At 38.9% G+C, this 19464-nt stretch overlaps 1 protein-coding gene across 1 annotated transcript; it reads right to left on the reverse strand.

Moving 5' to 3' along the window:
* Positions 1 to 2630: 2630 nt before the first annotated feature.
* LOC107477687 (NDR1/HIN1-like protein 1) lies at positions 2631 to 3855 on the reverse strand. The gene is made up of 2 exons (XM_016097743.3): positions 3434 to 3855; positions 2631 to 3226 (listed from the first exon to the last, which is right to left on the reverse strand). Exons 1-2 carry the CDS (start codon positions 3740 to 3742, stop codon positions 2891 to 2893), a joined length of 645 nt encoding a protein of 214 aa, XP_015953229.1. The 5' UTR covers positions 3743 to 3855; the 3' UTR covers positions 2631 to 2890.
* Between the last annotated feature and the right edge of the window lie 15609 nt (positions 3856 to 19464).

The following is a 19464-nucleotide window of genomic DNA, read 5'->3' on the forward strand; positions in this document are numbered from 1 at the left end:
TATTTGATAATATTTAAATATATTTAAAAAATATTTTATATTTTTTATTAAAATACAATTAAATATAAAATAATATGTATATCAAATAAATATCATATCCAAAATATATTAAAATGCGATCGTAACAATTCAAAAAAGTATTCATCACTCCATATTTCATAGATTATTATGGGTCTGCAACTCCCTGCCTCTGCTCCCCAGAATGCAACACTGCACATTATCACGGAAGGCACTATGGGAATCTTGAATTGAGTCTGTATAGAAACTTTGTACGTAACACTACATGATATGTGCCTTTCACAATAATTATGCGAACATAGTTCATAAATCATGTGGGCGTAATTTCATCTCATCATATATTTTTAGATATTAATAAAATTTTAGTGTAACACTTAAGTTAATAAATTTTATAGCATTTTTTAAAATTTTGAGAGCGAAATAATACATTCCTATATATTGACAATAATATGTCTCTTGTATATTGTATATTTAATGCGAGCCGTATTGTCTTACCCAAAATTAAAAGAATTCTATAAAATCTAATAACTAAATATTATATTTAAATTTTATTAATATGAAAAAATTAGCCTAATTTCATAGCTAATTTAATTACCTAGTCTTTTAATTATTAGGAAATCAAGATCTTGAATTTTAGTTTCCGAAAATATCTAATAACAAAAAATATTAGTAAAAAACAGTTAAAATTTATTATTTTTATTTTATTTAATACATTCTGCAATAAATAAATACTAAATAAAATAAATTTAAATTATTTTTGTTCGATAATACTAAAAAGATAAAAAAAATAAAAATTTATCTTATTTAATATTTATTATACTAAATAAAATAAATTTTAATTTTTTTTACTAATTATTTTTTATTATCAAACATTTTTGTTTTTGTTTGTCTTCCTAATATTAAGATCAATTTTGGATATAAAAAGCATGTTGTTATGTTCCATAAGTTGCCAATTTTTTGGACAAATTCATGTTCCGTTTTTTGGACATTGTCTATGGAAAAAGTCTTAAATAATATTTTATTCAAGTTTAAATGACATTGTTTTTTCTTAATCTAATTTTATTTTTAAAAAAAGAAATTGAATTAAGTTTTGTCTAGTTTAATAAATTTTTCTTACCAAAAGAAAAATCGATCTCAACCCTTAGCCTTTGTTTGTTTGGAGTGAAATATAAGAAAAATAGAAAAGAGTGAAGAGAAATTACCTTTTTTTTTTAATAAACTACACATCAAATTTGACATTTTTCTTTTTTCTTCACTATTTTTTTTATTTTACTCCAAATAAACAAAACTTGAAAGATTTCGATAAAGAATCTTTTGATGATAATTGACTCATGAGATTCTTTCAACAGTGACCTAATACCGTAATTTAATTCACAAAAATATTTTTAAAAAATACAAAATTAGTCAAAATTTATTTTATTTTAGATTTTTAGCTATGGTTAGAATAATTAAGTAATTTTATATTAATAAATATATAATTATAGATATGAAATTACGTACATTAAATAAATAATTTAAAAAATTTTAACATTAATATTTTTTTCAAAGACACGTTAGAACTAACTCCTTCTCCTTTTATATTCATGCGGTATGTTGCTTTATTGCATTAACAAACAAAAATCAGTGAGGTAGGTTATATGGAAATGGGAACAGAGGACATGATCCAAAAGCTATGGGAGCATTAATGAAACTATAATGATTGATTAATAAAACTAGTCTACTATATAATTAATTTGTCAGAATTGAAGAAAAAAACAAATGGTACTGTGTTTCAGTGAAATCCTAATCGTTAAGGATCCAATGCGCACGTCGGTACGTGTTTCCCTATAACACGAGAGGCTTTGGTCAACTACACAGGTCTTGTGCCAAATCTCCATTATGAAATTCATCAATCCACAATTCCACATTGGCCAACACCAATTATGATTATTTTATGATAAAAACTTAAGTGTAATTTGACTTCATCTAAAATTTTGATAATTGAAAATCGTTATCGTTAAATAAAGATTTAATTAAATTAGTCAAATTATTAACTTTACATAAAATTACTTATACTTAAATTTTTATCTTATTTTATGTAATAATTGAATTATTACAAAAAATTCAAATAATAATAATAATAATAATAATAATAATAATAATAATAATAATAATAATATGGACAAATGTCTTAAAAATATTAAAAGTATTTGAACAAATTATTGATATGAAAAATTTTAAGGGTTTTAATATACATTAAAAACTTAAATTAACTAATAATTTTATTAGGTTTGCAACAATAATTTTTTGTATTAGTAATTTTAGTACCTGTTTGGTTTTATTTTAAAAATAATTTGAAAGAATTTTTTTTCTCATAAAATCCTAAAAAAATAGAAAATATAATTAAAAACAAAAATGTAAATCAAATACACCATTATAATCTTAACTCTAATTAAACAAGAGCTAAATCCTAAAAAGAATAATAAAAAAGATAAATTATACTATGATGAGTAATACCATAGTCTATAAACTGAAATTAAATTGCCAATCTATGACAGAAAACTAAAGTTGTTTAATATTGAATAAATAAGTAAAATTAAAGGTATAATTTGACAAAAAAATTCAGACAATAATAATCGTAATTCTCTGGACATTTCATTATTAGCACTTCTTATAAAACTCATGGGTACTTGTTCAATATTCCTAACTAAAGAAAAATCTACATACAATACTAAGTTCTACAAACACAGAAAGAAAGTAATTAAGAATGAAAAAAAAAAAAAAGAGTTAACAAGCAGAGAGAGAGGACTTAGAAGTTGGAACAAACAATTTCAGAATTTCTATCAAAACCAAAAATCAAACCCTTTTTTTATTTTTTTTAAATCTCTCACCACTAAACATCAACACTGCAACCCTGCAAGAGCTGAAACTTCGCCGGAGCCACAATCTGGATCCCGCTGCCGCTCCGATCACCGGCGCCGGTGAACCTTATATACGCCGGGCAGTTCACGAACAAATGGTACCTTCCAGAGACCCAAGTCCCCACCTTCCACTTGACCCTTCCGTAGATCTTGACGTTGACCACGACGGCACCCGCACCCCGGTCCTGCTGCAACGAACTCAACGTAAACGGCGACACCGGCGCTGCGGCGCCGAAAAGAAACGGCGACCAAACGGTGAAATCTTTGTGTCCTTGGTACGTTGGGGGAAGCTCGGTCGCAAGCGTTACCTGAGAAAGAAAGAAAGCAAGAAAAGATAACAAACCGTAACAGAATCTAACTAATCTAACAAAAACTTATAACCGTTTTCTGTTATAACTAACTAGCGAGTCGTTTAACCATTATTTCTGGCGTAACTAACTAGACGTGTTACTGGTTGGTTGATAGATATTTTTTTAAACAATAATTTATTTTTTTGAAAATGTGAAGTAAATGACCTGTTGGTTATGGTAGGAGGCGTAAGCGTGGAGGTTGGAATAGTAGATTCCGATGCGGCGGTTGGGATTGTGGGAAGAGAGGGTGACTTGCATGGTGATGGTGAGGGTGTTGGTGGCGGGGGAGGAGAGGTTGAAGGCGTACAGTGTGGCGTCTTGGATTGTGAATTTGGGCTTGGTGGGCCTGAGGACGGCCCATATGATGAATATTGTGAGGAGGACTACGAAGAAGAAGCCGCCGATGCCAAACAGGATGAGGCGGATGAGCTTGCGGCTCTCGTCTTCGTGGTGGCCGCAGTCCTTGGAGGACATGGTGGCGGTGGTGGTGGTTACGGTTGTGATGAAGAGTACTTTGCACTATGGTTTCAAGCTAAGTATGTGTGTGTTATCTGTTATGTGAGCGATGCAGCTGCTAGAACAGTTAATTTTTGCTTCTTATTTGGTATATATGCGGTGTGCAAATGCTATTGAAATTTGTCTGTTTTTTAATTATCTTGTCTCTCCTATTTCAGAATATTTTGTCTTTTAGCATAATATAACGTGTTATATATAAAGTATGGTTATAACATTTGTTCGGTTGTCGGTTACTGGACAGTTCGGGTGGACGTTTGAGGAGGTGAGAACGCTTCAATTGTGATCGTGTTGGGCTCGGAAATGTCGGGTAGCCGAGCTCTCGTTGTGGGAGGAAAGAGGGGGTGCCACCTGCAAAGACACTCCGATGCTCTAGTCAGCTAGTGTGCAGGCGGGGAAATGGTAAGGTGGAAAAGTGTAACATACTTCGAGGGAAGGGCAAGTCCTTCCCTATTTATACCGTGTCAGAGGTGGGCCCTGGGGGGACAGGCCCATTTTCCCCGAAGCTTCCTCGACCGTGTTGATGGAATGGTGAGGACGCGTGTCCTGGCACCGTGGCGAGTGCTGAGGACTCGGCCGCTCGGGTCGGGTTCTCGACGGGTCGGGCCGACCCGTTCGTGGTCTGGGCCGGACCGTAACAGTGCCCCCACGCGCCGACAATCAGCCGTATAGGCTGTTGGCGGCGAGTTCCTTCCATCATTGTTGTCGCTAGGTCGGTCGTTCGTGTGGGAGACGCGCTACCCGCATGCGTGCCCGTTCGCGATTCGGGGCGTTCATTTGTCGCCTCGTTTCTCGCGCGGGACATTAAATGCTCATAAAGGATTGAAAAACCCCGTGTGTAAAGACTATTCTGCCCCCAGGCCTTTCGCGCTTCCTCTAAAGCAGTTTTAAACAGTTTCACGTTTTTCTCTTCCCCACTTGCTTCTTCTGATCATATTGCTCTTCCTTCTTCTTGCACTTCCCATCGTCCAGAAGTTCTTTCCGTCGCTCCAGCGTGCTTCGTTCCTACCCGAATTTTCCTGATAATCCAGGTAACCACCATTTTCCTTCTGCCTCAACGGTTCTTTGCATGTTCATTATAGGCATTTTTTGTGCTTGTTTTTTCTTATTGTGCATAGACGCACTTTCTTTTCATCGACTATGGTGTGCCATGGGGGTCATTGTTATTGTTCTGGTCTTGGTTTTGTTTGGTCCCCCTTTTAGCTATGGCGTGTGGGGTTTTTGGGTTTTCCTGGCTTCCGACCTCACGGACTAACCGCGTGGTGCCCCCACTGTAGGTATGCCTCATGTCGTTAGCCGGGCTTCTAGCTCCGCCGCGGGTTATGACCCGTATGCGTGGGTTGTTTCCGACCTCAGGCACTCTCCCAATCAGATGGGCGAGGAGGAGCTCACGGAATTTTGCCAGGCTGAGTATCTTTGTGGGGGTACCGACGAGGAGGCTAATTACGACGTTTATGTCCCTGCCCCTCACGAGCGGCTATATGAGATTAATTTTAACGCCCCCCGGGTTGCCGATTGGATCTGGTTTTACAAGGCCATGTTCACCCAGGTTGGGGTTCGCATCCCCTTTTCCCCCTTTCAGATGAGCCTCCTTAATCGGATCTCGGTGGCGCCATCTCAGTTGCATCCGAACAGTTGGGCTTCCATCCGCTGCTTCGAGATGGTATGCGAGTACTTAGAGATGCCGGTCTCCGTCGATGTCTTCCTCTATTTCTTTAATCTAACGAACCCTTCGAAGGAGGGGAAACATAAGAAAGGGTTCATGTCCTTCCGGTCTGCCCAAGGCCGGAGGATTTTCGGCTTGTTCGAGGACTCCTACCATGGGTTCAAGGACAAGTATTTTAAGGTCCGTCCAGTTAAGGGTCGTCACCCTTTTTGGTTGTCCTTAGAAAAGGAGCGCCTCATCCCGACATATTGGAACTTCGGGGCGGGGTCTAATCCTTTTATCAAGGTTACCTATAAAGGGATGTCGGCTGTGGATCGGCGGATAGCCGACATACTGTGGGCGGTTCTTGGGAGAAATAACGTGAACCCTCATCTCCTAATGGGTAACCGGGAGGCCGCCCGAGATTATATTCGTGAGTTTCTCTTGTCGTGTAGCCGTTTGCTTGACTGTTTTACTCTTGCTTTCACTAACTTGTTCATTTTTCATTTTTTGTTTGTAGTGGGACTTTCTGCCGAAGTAACCGGCATGGAGAACTTGTTCCAAACCTTCCTTCAGGAGGATGAGGGTGGGGAGACTGGAGGACAGTCAGCGGCGGTTCCTGCCGGCGGAGCGGTCCAGATGGCGTCCCCTCCTCCCGACGTTGTCATGACCACGAATGTCGCCACTCCGACGTCCGCACCCCCAATTCCTCCAAAAGTACCTATTCCTGGGCACTCGTCTTCTTCACGTCGGGAGGAGGAGGAAGAGCTGTTTGTCATCCCTACTTCCAAGAGACAGAGGTCGCAGTCTAGTCCCGAGGGGTCCTGACTGTCATGGAAAGGAACTTTGATGCCGGGGCGTTCATAGATGCCCAGTTGCTTCCGGGCACAGAGGAACATTTCCATGGCACTGACCTCTCGAGGCAGGCTCAGTGGATGTACCGCACCCTCCTTCGCGGCGCGGCCATAGCCCGAAAGGCTGAGTTTGAGCTTTCAGGTATGGCCTCGCTTCGTCGGAAGCTTGAGTCTGCAGTTGCTGCCAATAATAAGTACAAGACCCAAGTTGAAACGCTTCAAGGGCGGTTGGTCGAGGCGGAGAATAAACTCGACGCCGCCGAGAAAAAGACTGCTTCGGCAGAGGAGAACTTAAAAACTGCCGACGCATCTGTATCTCGTCTGACGGAGCAAGAGATGACCTTGAAGAGCCAACTGAGTGCCGCGCAAGGTCGGGTGTCCGCTTTCGAGAAAGAACGGGATGAAGCGGTTGCGACCGCCAAGGCTGCTCGGGACGAGGCTGAGATGTTCAAGCAGAGGCATAAGGAGGTTAAGGAGCAGGGCAAGAATGCGATTTTCATGACTGAAGATGCCCTCAAAGCTCAAGTGAAGATTGTTGCTCCTGACTTCGATGTGTCGGCAATTGGTGTTTTCAAGACCATCAAGGATGGGAAGATTGTCGACATGCCAAAGAAATGATGTTTGTAATACCGAATTCTTCTTTTTTGTTGAACCGTTGTATCGCAACTTTTGGTGCCCGTTAATGGGTTTGTTGGATCGTTTGCACGCATGTTTAATTGCTTGTTTTATTTGCTGTTGGTTTACTCGCATTTGCCGTTGTGGCATTTTTTCTTGTTATGGCCGTTTATTGTGTTTTTGGCCTGAAGGGCTCCCGGGGTGATCAATCCCTGGGCCGCGTATCCTCATTTGCATAGTGGTCACTCAAAAAGTTAAAAACAATAAGAAAACATAGGCAAATATAGCATGTGGCAATTGAACAGGTCTAATCACTGTAACAAGGACATCGAGGTGCTATTACAAAGTAAGTGGCTTAGGAATAAAACCTTCTTAAGTTATCTGCGTTCCATGTCCTCGGGATCTCCTTACCGTTGAATCTTTCTAGCTTGTATGCGCCCTTACCGATCACCTCTTTGACTCGGTATGGTCCTTCCCAGTTTGCTGTTAGTTTGCCTTCTCTCGGGGTAGTCGGGCCGATGTCATTACGCCTCAGGACGAGGTCGTTTTCTTCGAACTTTCTTTTGAGTGCTTTGGCGTCGTAGTGTAAGGCCATTCTTTGCTTTAGCACTGTTTCAGCCAGATGGGCCATTTCCCTGGCTTCATCTATCAGGTCCTTCTCAACAGCTTCCTCTACTCCCTTCAAGAGTAGTCGTGGGCTCGGCTCCCCGATTTCTACGGGTATCACCGCATCTAACCCATACGTTAGTCGAAAGGGGGTCTCTTTAGTGGAGGATTGCTCGGTTGTGCGGTAGGACCAGAGGACCGAGGCGAGCTCGTCGGCCCAAGCGCCCTTCTTGTTGTCCAGCCGCTTTTTGAGTCCTAGCAGGATGATCTTGTTTGCGGACTCGACCTGCTCGTTTGTTTGTGGATGTTCCACCGAGGAGAACCTCTGCTTTATGCCCAGGCCGGTGAGAAATTCTGTGAATTTCTTGTCGGTGAACTGTGTCTCGTTGTCCGAGATGACGGTTTCCGGGATACCGAATCGTGTTATGACCTGCCTCCACATGAATTTCCTGCAATTGGACGAGGATATGCTGGCCAGTGGCTCGGCCTCTATCCATTTTGTGTAGTAGTCAATAGCGACTATAAGGTACTTGACTTGCCCAGGGCCGACGGAAAAAGTTCCTAAGAGGTCGACTCCCCATTGTGAGAATGGCCGGGAGGACGTTAGCAAGCTGAGCTCAGAGGCTGGTGCTCGGTGGAAGTTGGCGTTTTCTTGGCACTTGACACACTTCCTAACAAATTCCTTGGAGTCAGCCATCATCGATGGCCAATAGTATCCGGCTCGGATTAATTTTCTTGCTAGGGCTTTGCCTCCTATGTGGTGGCCGCAGCACCCTTCATGGATTTCCCTGAGGACGTAATCCGTCTAGTCGGGGTGCAAACATTTCAGCAGGGGATGGTTGAATCCTTTCCTGAACAACTGACCCTGGATGAAGGCATATATGGCTGCTTCCCTTCTCAACTTCTTAGCATCCTTTTCGTTGCCAGGAAGTTTGCCGTTTTCTAAGAAGTCGGTGATGGGGTCCAACCACGAGGGGTTTAGCTTCGAGAGGTGTAGGGTGATTGCCGGTTCCTTCATCATTCCTTGGATTAAAGATCGGTTGCCTTCTCCTGGTTTGGTGCTAGCTAATTTCGACAAGAGGTCTACTCGTGTATTCCTTTCTCTCGGAACATGCTGGATCGTGACTTCTTCAAACTTTCGGCTCAAATCCTTGACTTTTTCCAAGTATTTTTGTAACAGCGAGTCCCTGGCTTGGTAGCTCCCGTTCACTTGGGAGGTGACGACTTGTGAATCGCCGCATATCTCCAACCTTGTTGCCCCGACTTCCGCCGCTAGGGTTAGGCCTCCTATAAGGGCTTCATATTCCGCTTGGTTATTTGAAACGGGGAATTCGAACTTAATCGACTGTTCGTACACGACCCCGACCGGGCTCTCTAGGATTATCCCGGCGCCCCCGAACGTTTGGTTAGAGGCCCCGTCCACATGGAGCTTCCACCGTGTGTCCGTTTCTTCGGTTGGTTCTCCCATCACCTCTACCAGGAAGTCCGCCATTGCTTGCGCCTTGATTGCTTGTCGAGGCTCGTACCGTATGTCGTATTGGGAGAGTTCAATGGACCACGTCATCATCCTTCCGGCCAAATCCGGTTTTTGGAGTACTTGCCGGATTCCTTGGTCCGTCTTTACGACGATCTGGTGACTTTGGAAGTACTGTTTTAGCCTCCTCGAAGTGGTCAAGAGTGCCAGAGCTAGCTTTTCTAGCTTACTGTACCTTAGTTCTGCCCCTTGTAGCGCCCTACTCACGAAATAGATCGGCTGTTGAGCCCTTCCTTCCTCTCGTACTAGAACCGCGGCCAGGGCTTCTCCTGTTATGGCGAGGTACAAGTATAGTGGCTCCCCGTCCTTTGGCTTTCCGAGAACTGGGGGCGCGGCCAGGATTTCCTTGAAGTGTTTAAAGGCTTCCTCACATGCGGGCGTCCATTCGAACGCCATTCCTTTCTTCATGAGGTTAAAGAAAGGTAGGGCCTTTGTTGCCGATGCTCCAAGAAATCGGGATAACGAGGTCAGCCGTCCTGCTAACCTCTGGACGTCCTTGATACAACCTGGGCTCTTCATCTGGAGTATCGCTTGGCATTTCTCCGGGTTGGCTTCTACCCCCCTCTGGGTTATCATGAATCCAAGGAATTTTCCAGCTTCCATGGCGAAGGCACACTTCATGGGATTGAGCCTCATGCCGAATTGTCAGAGAGATCCGAACACACTTCTCAAGTCATTCAGAAGGTCCTCGGGTTGCGCAGTTTTCGCAAGTATGTCATCTACATAAACCTCCACTGTCTTGCCTATAAGGTCGCCAAATATTTTGCTCATTAGCCTTTGGTATGTTGCTCCTGCATTTTTTAGGCCGAATGGCATTGCCCTGTAGCAGAAGGTTCCTCCTGGCGTTATAAACGCTGTTTTGGCTTCGTCGGGCCGGTGCATCGGTATCTGGTTGTAACCGGAGTAGGCATCTATGAAGCTCAGATACTGGTAGCCCGCTGCTGTGTCGACGAGCGCGTCTATGTTTGGAAGGGGGAAGCAGTCTTTAGGGCATGCCTTGTTGAGGTCGGAGTAGTCCACGCACATTCTCCATTTACCGTTGTGCTTCTTTACTAGCACTACGTTCGAGAGCCAGGTCGAATAGTCTAGTTCCCGAATGAAGCCGGCTTCAAGGAGGCTGGCCGTCTGCCTGGCCACCTCCTCTGCCCTTTCGCACGACATCTTTCTCCTCCTCTGAGTCACCGGATGGGCTCCTGGCTTGACGGCCAGGTGATGTGACATGACTTCGGGGTTTATGCCTGGCATGTCGGCCGGTGTCCAGGCAAACAAGTCGGCATTGGCCTTGATCATTTCTACCAAGGGTTCCTTCAGTTCTTGCGGAAGATTTCTATTGATAAAGGTGAACTTGTCCTCCGTGTCGCCGATCCTAAACTTCTCCAAGTCCCCCTCCGGTTCTGGTCTGGGTTTGTCGTCCACCCTGGCGTCCAAGTCGGCCAGGAACACCCCTGATGCTTCTTTGGATTTCTTCCTTAGGGAGAGGCTGGCGTTGTTGCAAGCGACCGCCGTCTCCAGGTCTCCCCTTATGGACCCTACAGATCCGTCGTCGGCAACAAACTTCATGATTAGTAGCTTTGTGTTGATTATTGCCTCAATATCGTTAATCGTCTTTCTCCCCAAAATGATGTTGTAGGCCGTAGAATCTCGGAGAACCACGAATTCTGCCATTGCCGATCTTCGACCTTGGACTTGTCCCACGGAGATCGGCAGGGATATTATTCCATCTGGCTTGATGAAGTGGTCGCCCAATCCGATGACCCCGTGCTGATGAGTCAATAGGTCGGCATCCTTTAACCCCAGGGCGTCGAACACGTTGCGGAACTTAATGTTGGAGTCTGCCTCCGTGTCAACGAGGATCCGATTTACGAGCCCTGTTCCTACCCTGGCCGTAATGACCATTGGTGGGTTTTCGGGGGCTTCGTCGAGCCACTGATCTTCCGGGCCGAATGAGATAGACGGGGGCTTCTTGGAGCTTCGCACTGGCACGAGGGAGACCGCCAGGACCTTGGCGTCTTTCTTGTGTGCCGATCTTGGCTTTGGTGCCGCGTTTTTGGCGGTCACTACATTTATCACGGTGAGACCGTGGTCTTTGTCTTCTGGCTCTTGTCGTCGCTTTGTCGACCGGGTCTTCCCTTCTTCGTCCTGGTCCCGATGCCGCCTCCTCGGCTCCCTTATTAGATGGGAGAATTCTGAAAGTTTACCGTCCCTGATGGCTTGTTCTAATGCATCCCTCAGGTCAAAACAGTCCTGTGTTTGGTGGCCATAGCCCTTGTGGTAGTCACAGTAGAGGCTCTTGCTTCCCCCCGTACGGTCCTTGAGTGGTCGAGGCTTCGACAAGATCCCTCTCTCAGCTATTTGTTGGTAAACTTCCACGATGGGGTGGGTGAGCGGGGTATAGTTTGTGAACTTCCCGATTCGGGGAAACGGTCTGGGTGCTTTGCTCAACCCTCCCTCTTTGGCCTGTTCTTTCTGCCTCTCCCCGCTACCCTGTTGCCTTGGTTGATTGTAGCCGTAGTGCCGTTTGTTGGCGGCTACGACCTGACTGACTTCCTCGTCATTTATATATTCCTTAGCCACCGTTTGGATTTCGTGCATCGTCCAAACCGGTTTCGTGGTTAGGTGTTTTCGGAAGTCTTCGTTGAGGAAGCCGTTCGTTAGACAGAGGCTGGCCACAGAGTCGGTTAGGCCGTCGATTTCCAGACATTCGTCGTTAAACCGGTCCAGGTATTTTCTGGTCGGCTCTCCTTGTCTCTGGGTTATCCCCAGAAGGTTGATTGGGTGCTTTGCCTTTGCTATTCGTGTTGTGAATTGGGCTAGGAAGGCACGGCTAATGTCCGAAAACCCATGGATGGATTCCCGCGGTAGGCCGTTAAACCATCTGATCGCGGGTCCTGCCAGAGTCACCGGGAAGGCTCGGCATCTCACCTCGTCCCCTACTCCCTCCAGATTCATCCTGGCTTCGAAGGCCGTGAGATGTTCCAGAGGGTCTTGAGTTCCATCGTATCTCATGTCCGTTGGTTTGTCGAAGTGCTTCGGCAACCGGACTTCGAGGATGGATCGATGGAACGGGATGGCGCCCATTATCACGGGTTACCGTGTCCTCTCGGACCTCTCTTCCCCGTCCTCGCGACCTCGTCCCGTGCGGCGCGTTTCCTTGCCTCGGGAGTAGATGATTGTGTCGTTTCGTCTTCTCGGGATGGGTGATTCTTCATGGGTACTCTCCGCTTCCGTTCGGGATGCAGAGGCGCGTCGTAGACGGCTTTGACGGGAATCTCTCTCTTGGCTTTCAGGGGATGGGGAGTAGCTGGGATCGGTGGTTCGTCGGTCGTGCTCCTGGTCGGCCAGTTGCCGTTCCAGGTTTTGGACCCTGTGGCGTAGCTCCTGCGTTATTATGGCGCTGTCGGCGCCCGTTCTCCCGAAAGGTCGTGTCCTTGCGTGTGGTTCGGTGCGTTGTCGGGGGGACCTCCGCCGCCCCCTTAGTGAGGCGACGGAGGCTGCCCCCTCTGCTCCGGCTCCTCGGCCTTGGTCTCCGGGACCCGGCACGACGTCCATTTAAACAGTCCCCACAGACGGCGCCAATGTTCGGTTGTCGGTTACCGGACAGTTCGGGTGGACGTTTGAGGAGGTGAGAACGCTTCAATCGTGATCGTGCTGGGTTCGGAAATGCCGGGTAGCCGAGCTCTCGTTGTGGGAGGAAAGAGGGGGTGCCACCTGCAAAGACACTCCGACGCTCTAGTCAGCTAGTGTGCAGGCGGGAAAATGGTAAGGTGGAAAAGTGTAACATACCTCGAGGGAAGGGCAAGTCCTTCCCTATTTATACCGTGTCAAAGGTGGGCCCTGGGGGGACAGGCCCATTTTCCCCAAAGCTTCCTCGATCGTGTTGATGGAATGGTGAAGACGCGTGTCCTGGCACCGTGGCAAGTGCTGAGGACTCGGCCGCTCGGGTCGGGTTCTCGACGGGTCGGGCCGACCCGTTCGTGGTCTGGGCCGGACCGTAACAACATTAATAAAATGTGAGTATGTATATATATAATATTAAATTAATTTTGTTATTATGATAAATATTATATGTATAAATTTTTTTGTCAATAAAATTTAATCAAATTAATTTACTATTAATAAAAATTATTCTCACCACTCTCACTCTCACTCTTATTTATTCATTCAAATTTTATTAATTAATTTAATTAGACGTAATTAAAAAAATTATATGTGTAATATTTTTATTATTAAATAATTATTAATATTTAAAAATATAAATTAAATATATAATTAAATTATCAAATTAAAAAATTAAATTAATAATTAAAAATAATAAATTCTAATAATTCTTTAACATTTTTTGTACATATTTTTTTATAAATTCTTACAAATATGGCTGAAATTTATATTTGATCGTCTAACATGATTTAATAATGGAATATTTCATATTTTATCTTTATATAATCATGTTGAGGCCTTGAAAACAGTAATTTAAGAATCCCCAAATTGTTAATAGTGCCAAGTTCTTAAAGTAATTAAGAAATTTGTGAAAAATGGAGAATGAGTTTGGACGGTGGAAAGTAGGATGAGTATTCCAAGCTTATCTTAGAGGTAAATATGAATGTGAATGTGAATGTGAACGTGAATAGTGAAGACACCGGAGGGACCCTCAAATAATAGCTCGAAAGTATTGTGTAGGAGATTCCAATTATGAGATGTACTTCTTTAGATACTTAAAAAAAAAATTCTCTCTCTCATCTTTAGGTTTTTTTTTTCCTTTTATTTTCGGTCATGGATCTAGATCTCAAATAATGTTTTTGTAGTTATTTTCTTTTTTTATGGTGTATTACTGTATTAATCTCTTTTATGAATATTTTAGATGTATTATTACAAGTTTAAAATAACAACACAACGAAGAGAATTTTTCATCCATAAAAATATTTTAAATTTAAAAAACTTTTTAATTTATTCAAAAAAAAGAATATTTTTTTTGTGTAAAATTAAAAATTAAAAATTTAATTTATCTTTATTTTTATCTTATAAAATTTTTTATAATCTAATCTTGTATCTTTTTTCAATTTATAATTCAACATAAAAATTATTTAATTTTTTTTAGCTTTAGATCTAATGTATTTTTTGCAATTTATAAATATCATTTGATTATTTTTTAAACGAAAAATTTTCTTTCTTCAAAATAGAAATGTTACCAAATAGTACTAATTTGCACTTGCTAGCTACAAGCCACAAAGTTAATTTAATTTTATAAAAAATATCTTAAATGTATCATAAAATTAATTGTTTTAATAATTTTAATGGTTAATTTCGATGGTTCTTAATCAGATCTCAATCATATATGTTTTATAATTAAAATTAATAATTAAAATTATTAAAATATCTAATTTTGTAATACACTTGAAATGTATTCAATTTTATATATGAGCAATATTAGGAGGTCAGTAAATTGGTAGCTATTAACTAATTATCAATGATGATTTGATAGTATAAGATTAGTATGAGATTTAATTTAATAGTTTATTTTTTTCTGCTTATTACATGCTGACCAAAATATAATAAAATTGCTGACCCCTAAACTTTTTCGCTATATATTTGCAGTTTTTAAGAACTGGATCAGATCTGATCTTGGGTGTGGAGACCATCCCATAAATTCATCATCCCATAAATTCATCGTATAGTCATATACTATTAGTTCAAATAAGTTAACTTATTTTTTTATTTTTTATTCATAATTCTATACATGGCGGTGCGTGGCGCAATATCAATATGTCTAGCTATTTCCATGCTATTTAATAAGGGTGATGCAAATAACAAAATGTGTCAGATTTAAACCAACTTAATTAACGTTTTCCCAAAATTATTCTATTTCCTTAATCAATTTAATTTCGGTATTCTTTTAGATATTTTACATCTTAAAATTAAAAAGGGCTTAATATCATATTTAGTTTTGAAATGTTATTTAATTACATGCATGTTTATTTGTTACGTCTACAAAATGTATAATTAAATTAGAATAATATACTAAAAATATAATAACACTGAGTTACTTTATTTAATTTGATATTTATAATTTTATATATATAATATCTATAAATACATATTTATTATATCTAAAATTATTTATTTCAAAAATAATTAAAAATACAAAATAAAAAATTAATATATTAAAAAAAGTAAATTATGACTCTTTATAATTTCCAAACTATGACTCCCAAGCATTATACTTGAATTATGTCTTGAACATGAGTTAAAAATACTTGCCAACGTCATTTATAGTATATGAACATTTTATTTTATGTGTTAATTGTTGTCAGTCCTTGTCCGCCGCATATGATTTATTAAGTGATCAGTAGTGATCAGTACTAATATATAAAATTTAATTTATTTTTAATATATATTTATATTTTAACATGTATATTTTATACTGACAATTTATTTTAGTGATTGATTTTGATATATACGTAATATAGTTGATAAATAAAATAAAATGTATACCATCTTTTATGTATATTTATACATCATATTTTTATGATATAAAATACATTTTTTTCTGTTTTTTATCGATTGCTTTTAATAAAAAAATAAATAATATATACAAAATTAATACAATGCATATAACATTTTTCATAAACATAAGAATAGAATGTGAGTACTAGGACTACTTAAGGATTATCGAGGCATATATATGCGTATTGAGGTAAAATAAAAGCATATTATTATGTTACATGTATGCTTTTAAATTTGTATATTATAATGTTAAAAAAAATATGATGTTAAAAATAAGAAATAGAAAACTAATATTACCATACGATACCGAAGTTACGAATTCACAAATTAATAAACTTATTCCAATTCGTGTAAAGAGTTCGACATTATTAAAAATAGATAAAAAAAATTATAATAATAGTTTCAACCCACATATATACTGCATCCACATATATATACATTATGTTATTATTAAATTTGTAAAAGATTCTAATGAACTTGCATAATATATAGAGCAATGTTAGGGGGCAGCAATTTTTGTGATTGTTAGTCATCAACTAGCCATCAATAATGATTTGATGGTGTGAGATTGGTGTGAGATTTTATCCAATGACTCACATTTCTCTGCTGGTTAAATGCTGGCCAAAATTCAACAAAACTGCTGGCCCTAGACTTTTCCTTAATATATATTATGTGTCTATATAGAATATCTATTTGTAGACAAAATGGTTTGACTTATTAAAACAACACGCGAAAGGCAATTAGAAATTAAACGTTGTGCATGAGATGAAGTAACATGCTAGATTAGCATTGGATCTAGCTAGGCTAGGGCATAGATCAGATATGGTCAAATAAAGCATGCATCAACAACATGGTCACAAAGATTCTAACATGTGAACCTTCATGATACAAATCATAACTTCAATTATATAATAACATATACCAACGTTTGTACAAGGTCCTTCAATCTATAGTTCAAGACCTAATTTAATTTTTGGTTGAAGTATGATTAGTATATCCTCTCAGAAGATATAGACACCTTTTTCTTCGTTAGTATTTGATGAGATTGTATATATATGATGATATAATTCTCTTTTCACTGAGATTCAACTCAATATTATTAATATGACGTCTAAAGCTGGATTTCGAGATTTATTATAGTGAATTTTAGATTTGAGAGATTAAAAGATAAAAGCCGTAAATCTGATGAGAGATCAGACCACTATAGAGATTTAGTTGATCTATAAGTCATCACTATCTAAATTATTTATAATTTAGTTGAGTCTCTTGATATACCAATTTTGCCTTGTCACTCAAGGTGGAAGAAATGCATTATATATATATATATATATATATATATATATATATATATATCCAAAAAAAGAAAAAAAATATCATATAGATATAGATGCGGAAACCCAAAGCTTCATATGATAAGTCCGAGAATTTTCATGAACTTACTATGTTGTGAAAGTAGTTAGTAATAGTATCTTGAAAATTAAAAGTTTTGATGAGGTCTTTTTGCTCCACACAAGGTAAGGATATGCCTCTAGAGCGAGTGGGGCCTTAAAATTTTCTTAAGAGATTTTGCATCTTCATCAATTCTTCTTCAGCTACATTATTGAATCTTTAGAATGATGTGCAAAAGCTGGTAGAATTTTCTTGGAACCTACACTTTGTATATCCTATGGCACCAAAATAAAAGAGGAAAAAAAGAAGATTCAAAATTGGGAAAGCGGACAAATTATAAAAGAGATATACGAATAAAGCAATAGCTACTTAGCTACGCAGACACATGATGTCACAGCACTCATGTCAGATTCCAGTTACCAAAACAATAATGATTCATAAATATCTTAGTCAGAAATTATTTTTAATATAGAGATAGAGATGGTATTTTGGTTGAATATTGATATTTGAAGTGTATTATAATATTATAAAAGTATAAAAAAAATATTCAACAAGCATCTTATATGTTGTTAAGATGATGATGATGATACATGTCTAACATACACTTTGCATATTAACAGAATGATAACATGTGTTCAATATACATCCTGCATGTTATCAGAATAATGACACGTATTCAACACACACTTCGTGTGTTAACAGAATGATAACACGTATTCAATGCACATTTTATATGTTGTCAGAATGATGACACATATTCAACACGCATCTTGTGTATTGTAACGCGCATCCTGCATATTAATTCTCTATCTGTAAAATTTAATTACATATAATTACACTAAATAATCTTATTTTTAACAAAAATATAAATATTTTTTCTATATAAAAAAAATTAGCGTATCTTAACAGAGTTTTTCTTTTTCTTTTCATTTTTTTACTTCCCAAAAAAACAAATTTGAGCCAGTTGTGATAGAAGAATATGAGGAGATCCAAGATAAATAAATGTCGTATATATGATTTCAGCATATGATTTCAGCATGGTTGTGAAATCCGAGTCAAATTCATCGGTTCAACTAAATTAATCAAATATTAACTACTAGGTTGGTTTAGTTTAGTAAAAAATGGATTGATAATCAACTAGTTAAAGAATTGAAGAAATTAATTAAAAAATTAGTTAATCGATGGATCTAGTACAATTTTTTAATAATTAATCGATTTAAAATAAAAAAATTAGTTAATCGATGGATCTAGTACAATTTTTTAATAATTAATCGATTTAAAATAATAAAACATAAAAAAATTCTTGTTTTAAAAAACTTGTATTTTATATATAATTATATTATTTTATATATCTAATGATTTCTAATTTTACTAGTTCAATAATTAATTTAATTTTTAGAACCGTGAATCTCAGAAACACTTTTTTTTGTCAAATTTTTGAAGCACTTGAGGATGGTTTCGTTTGTTGCACAAACTCGCTAGCAATACCCAATAACAATTTTTTGGGGTTCAAATTGTACCCAATACAAATCTAGTATCACAATGACCACAAATATAAAATTCATCGTAACCTTGACGAAAAATTGAAGCCCAGCCCAATTTAAAGTTCTAAAAAAAATTGACGAATTTGAACCAGTTACTCCTGACCCCCCAAAACACATTGATGGAGTATGATTACTTACTCATATTGATCTTACACACACATAAGTCTGATCCATATTGTTCATTTTTAATTAACCAAACCGTGCAAAATCATGTAGATTCCACACGATATATTATCTAATTCTCGTAAGTATATATGAAATTCAGCAAAAAATAGTTGTTAATTCACTTTATATACATTACTGAGCTTATCATATCTAAACTAATCTTTCATTATGTGATCTATCATACATGCAATGTTCCATAGCATTGGTAGTTAAAAGCTAGTTACAAATGCTTATAATAATAAAAGATGATGATCAATTTCCACTTGAGATTTTGGAACAAAAACAAGAAATAATAAGAAGAGAGAAAACATACATGGATTTTATTATCAAGAGCTGAAGCTCAACATACACATTATTACAATCTGTTAACATTGAACAAAGAAAAATTGGGCTTCAAGAAGAATATGAAAGCAAAATTTACAGAAAAGAAAAATTATTGAAAGACGATCTCTGATGAGGTTTAAGAATCAGAATTAGGGCAAAAGAATTGCTCAACTATAAAGGGAACAGCCACAGCAGTAAGAAGAAGAAGAATCAGAAGCACAGAGAGCAAAACCCTAATTTTATACACCAAATCACTCTTAACATCACAAGAAGAAAGAATCGGTTGCACTCTAACACCATCAGAAGAAGAACAAATCTGAAGCTTCAACTCACCGCAATTTCCCTCAAGCTTGTCCCCAATCGAAGGCAACAATGGCTGAAAATACCTAACTCTTGCGTTGAACCACATATCCAGATAAACAAACCCACAATTAGAAGATGATGGTGGTGATTCTCCGTTGCTGTTTTCCCATTCGTCAATCTTGAAAGAAACGTTGTGAAAGTTG

This window comes from Arachis duranensis, chromosome 3 (assembly GCF_000817695.3).
Source record: "Arachis duranensis cultivar V14167 chromosome 3, aradu.V14167.gnm2.J7QH, whole genome shotgun sequence".
Taxonomy (NCBI): Eukaryota; Viridiplantae; Streptophyta; class Magnoliopsida; order Fabales; family Fabaceae; genus Arachis; species Arachis duranensis.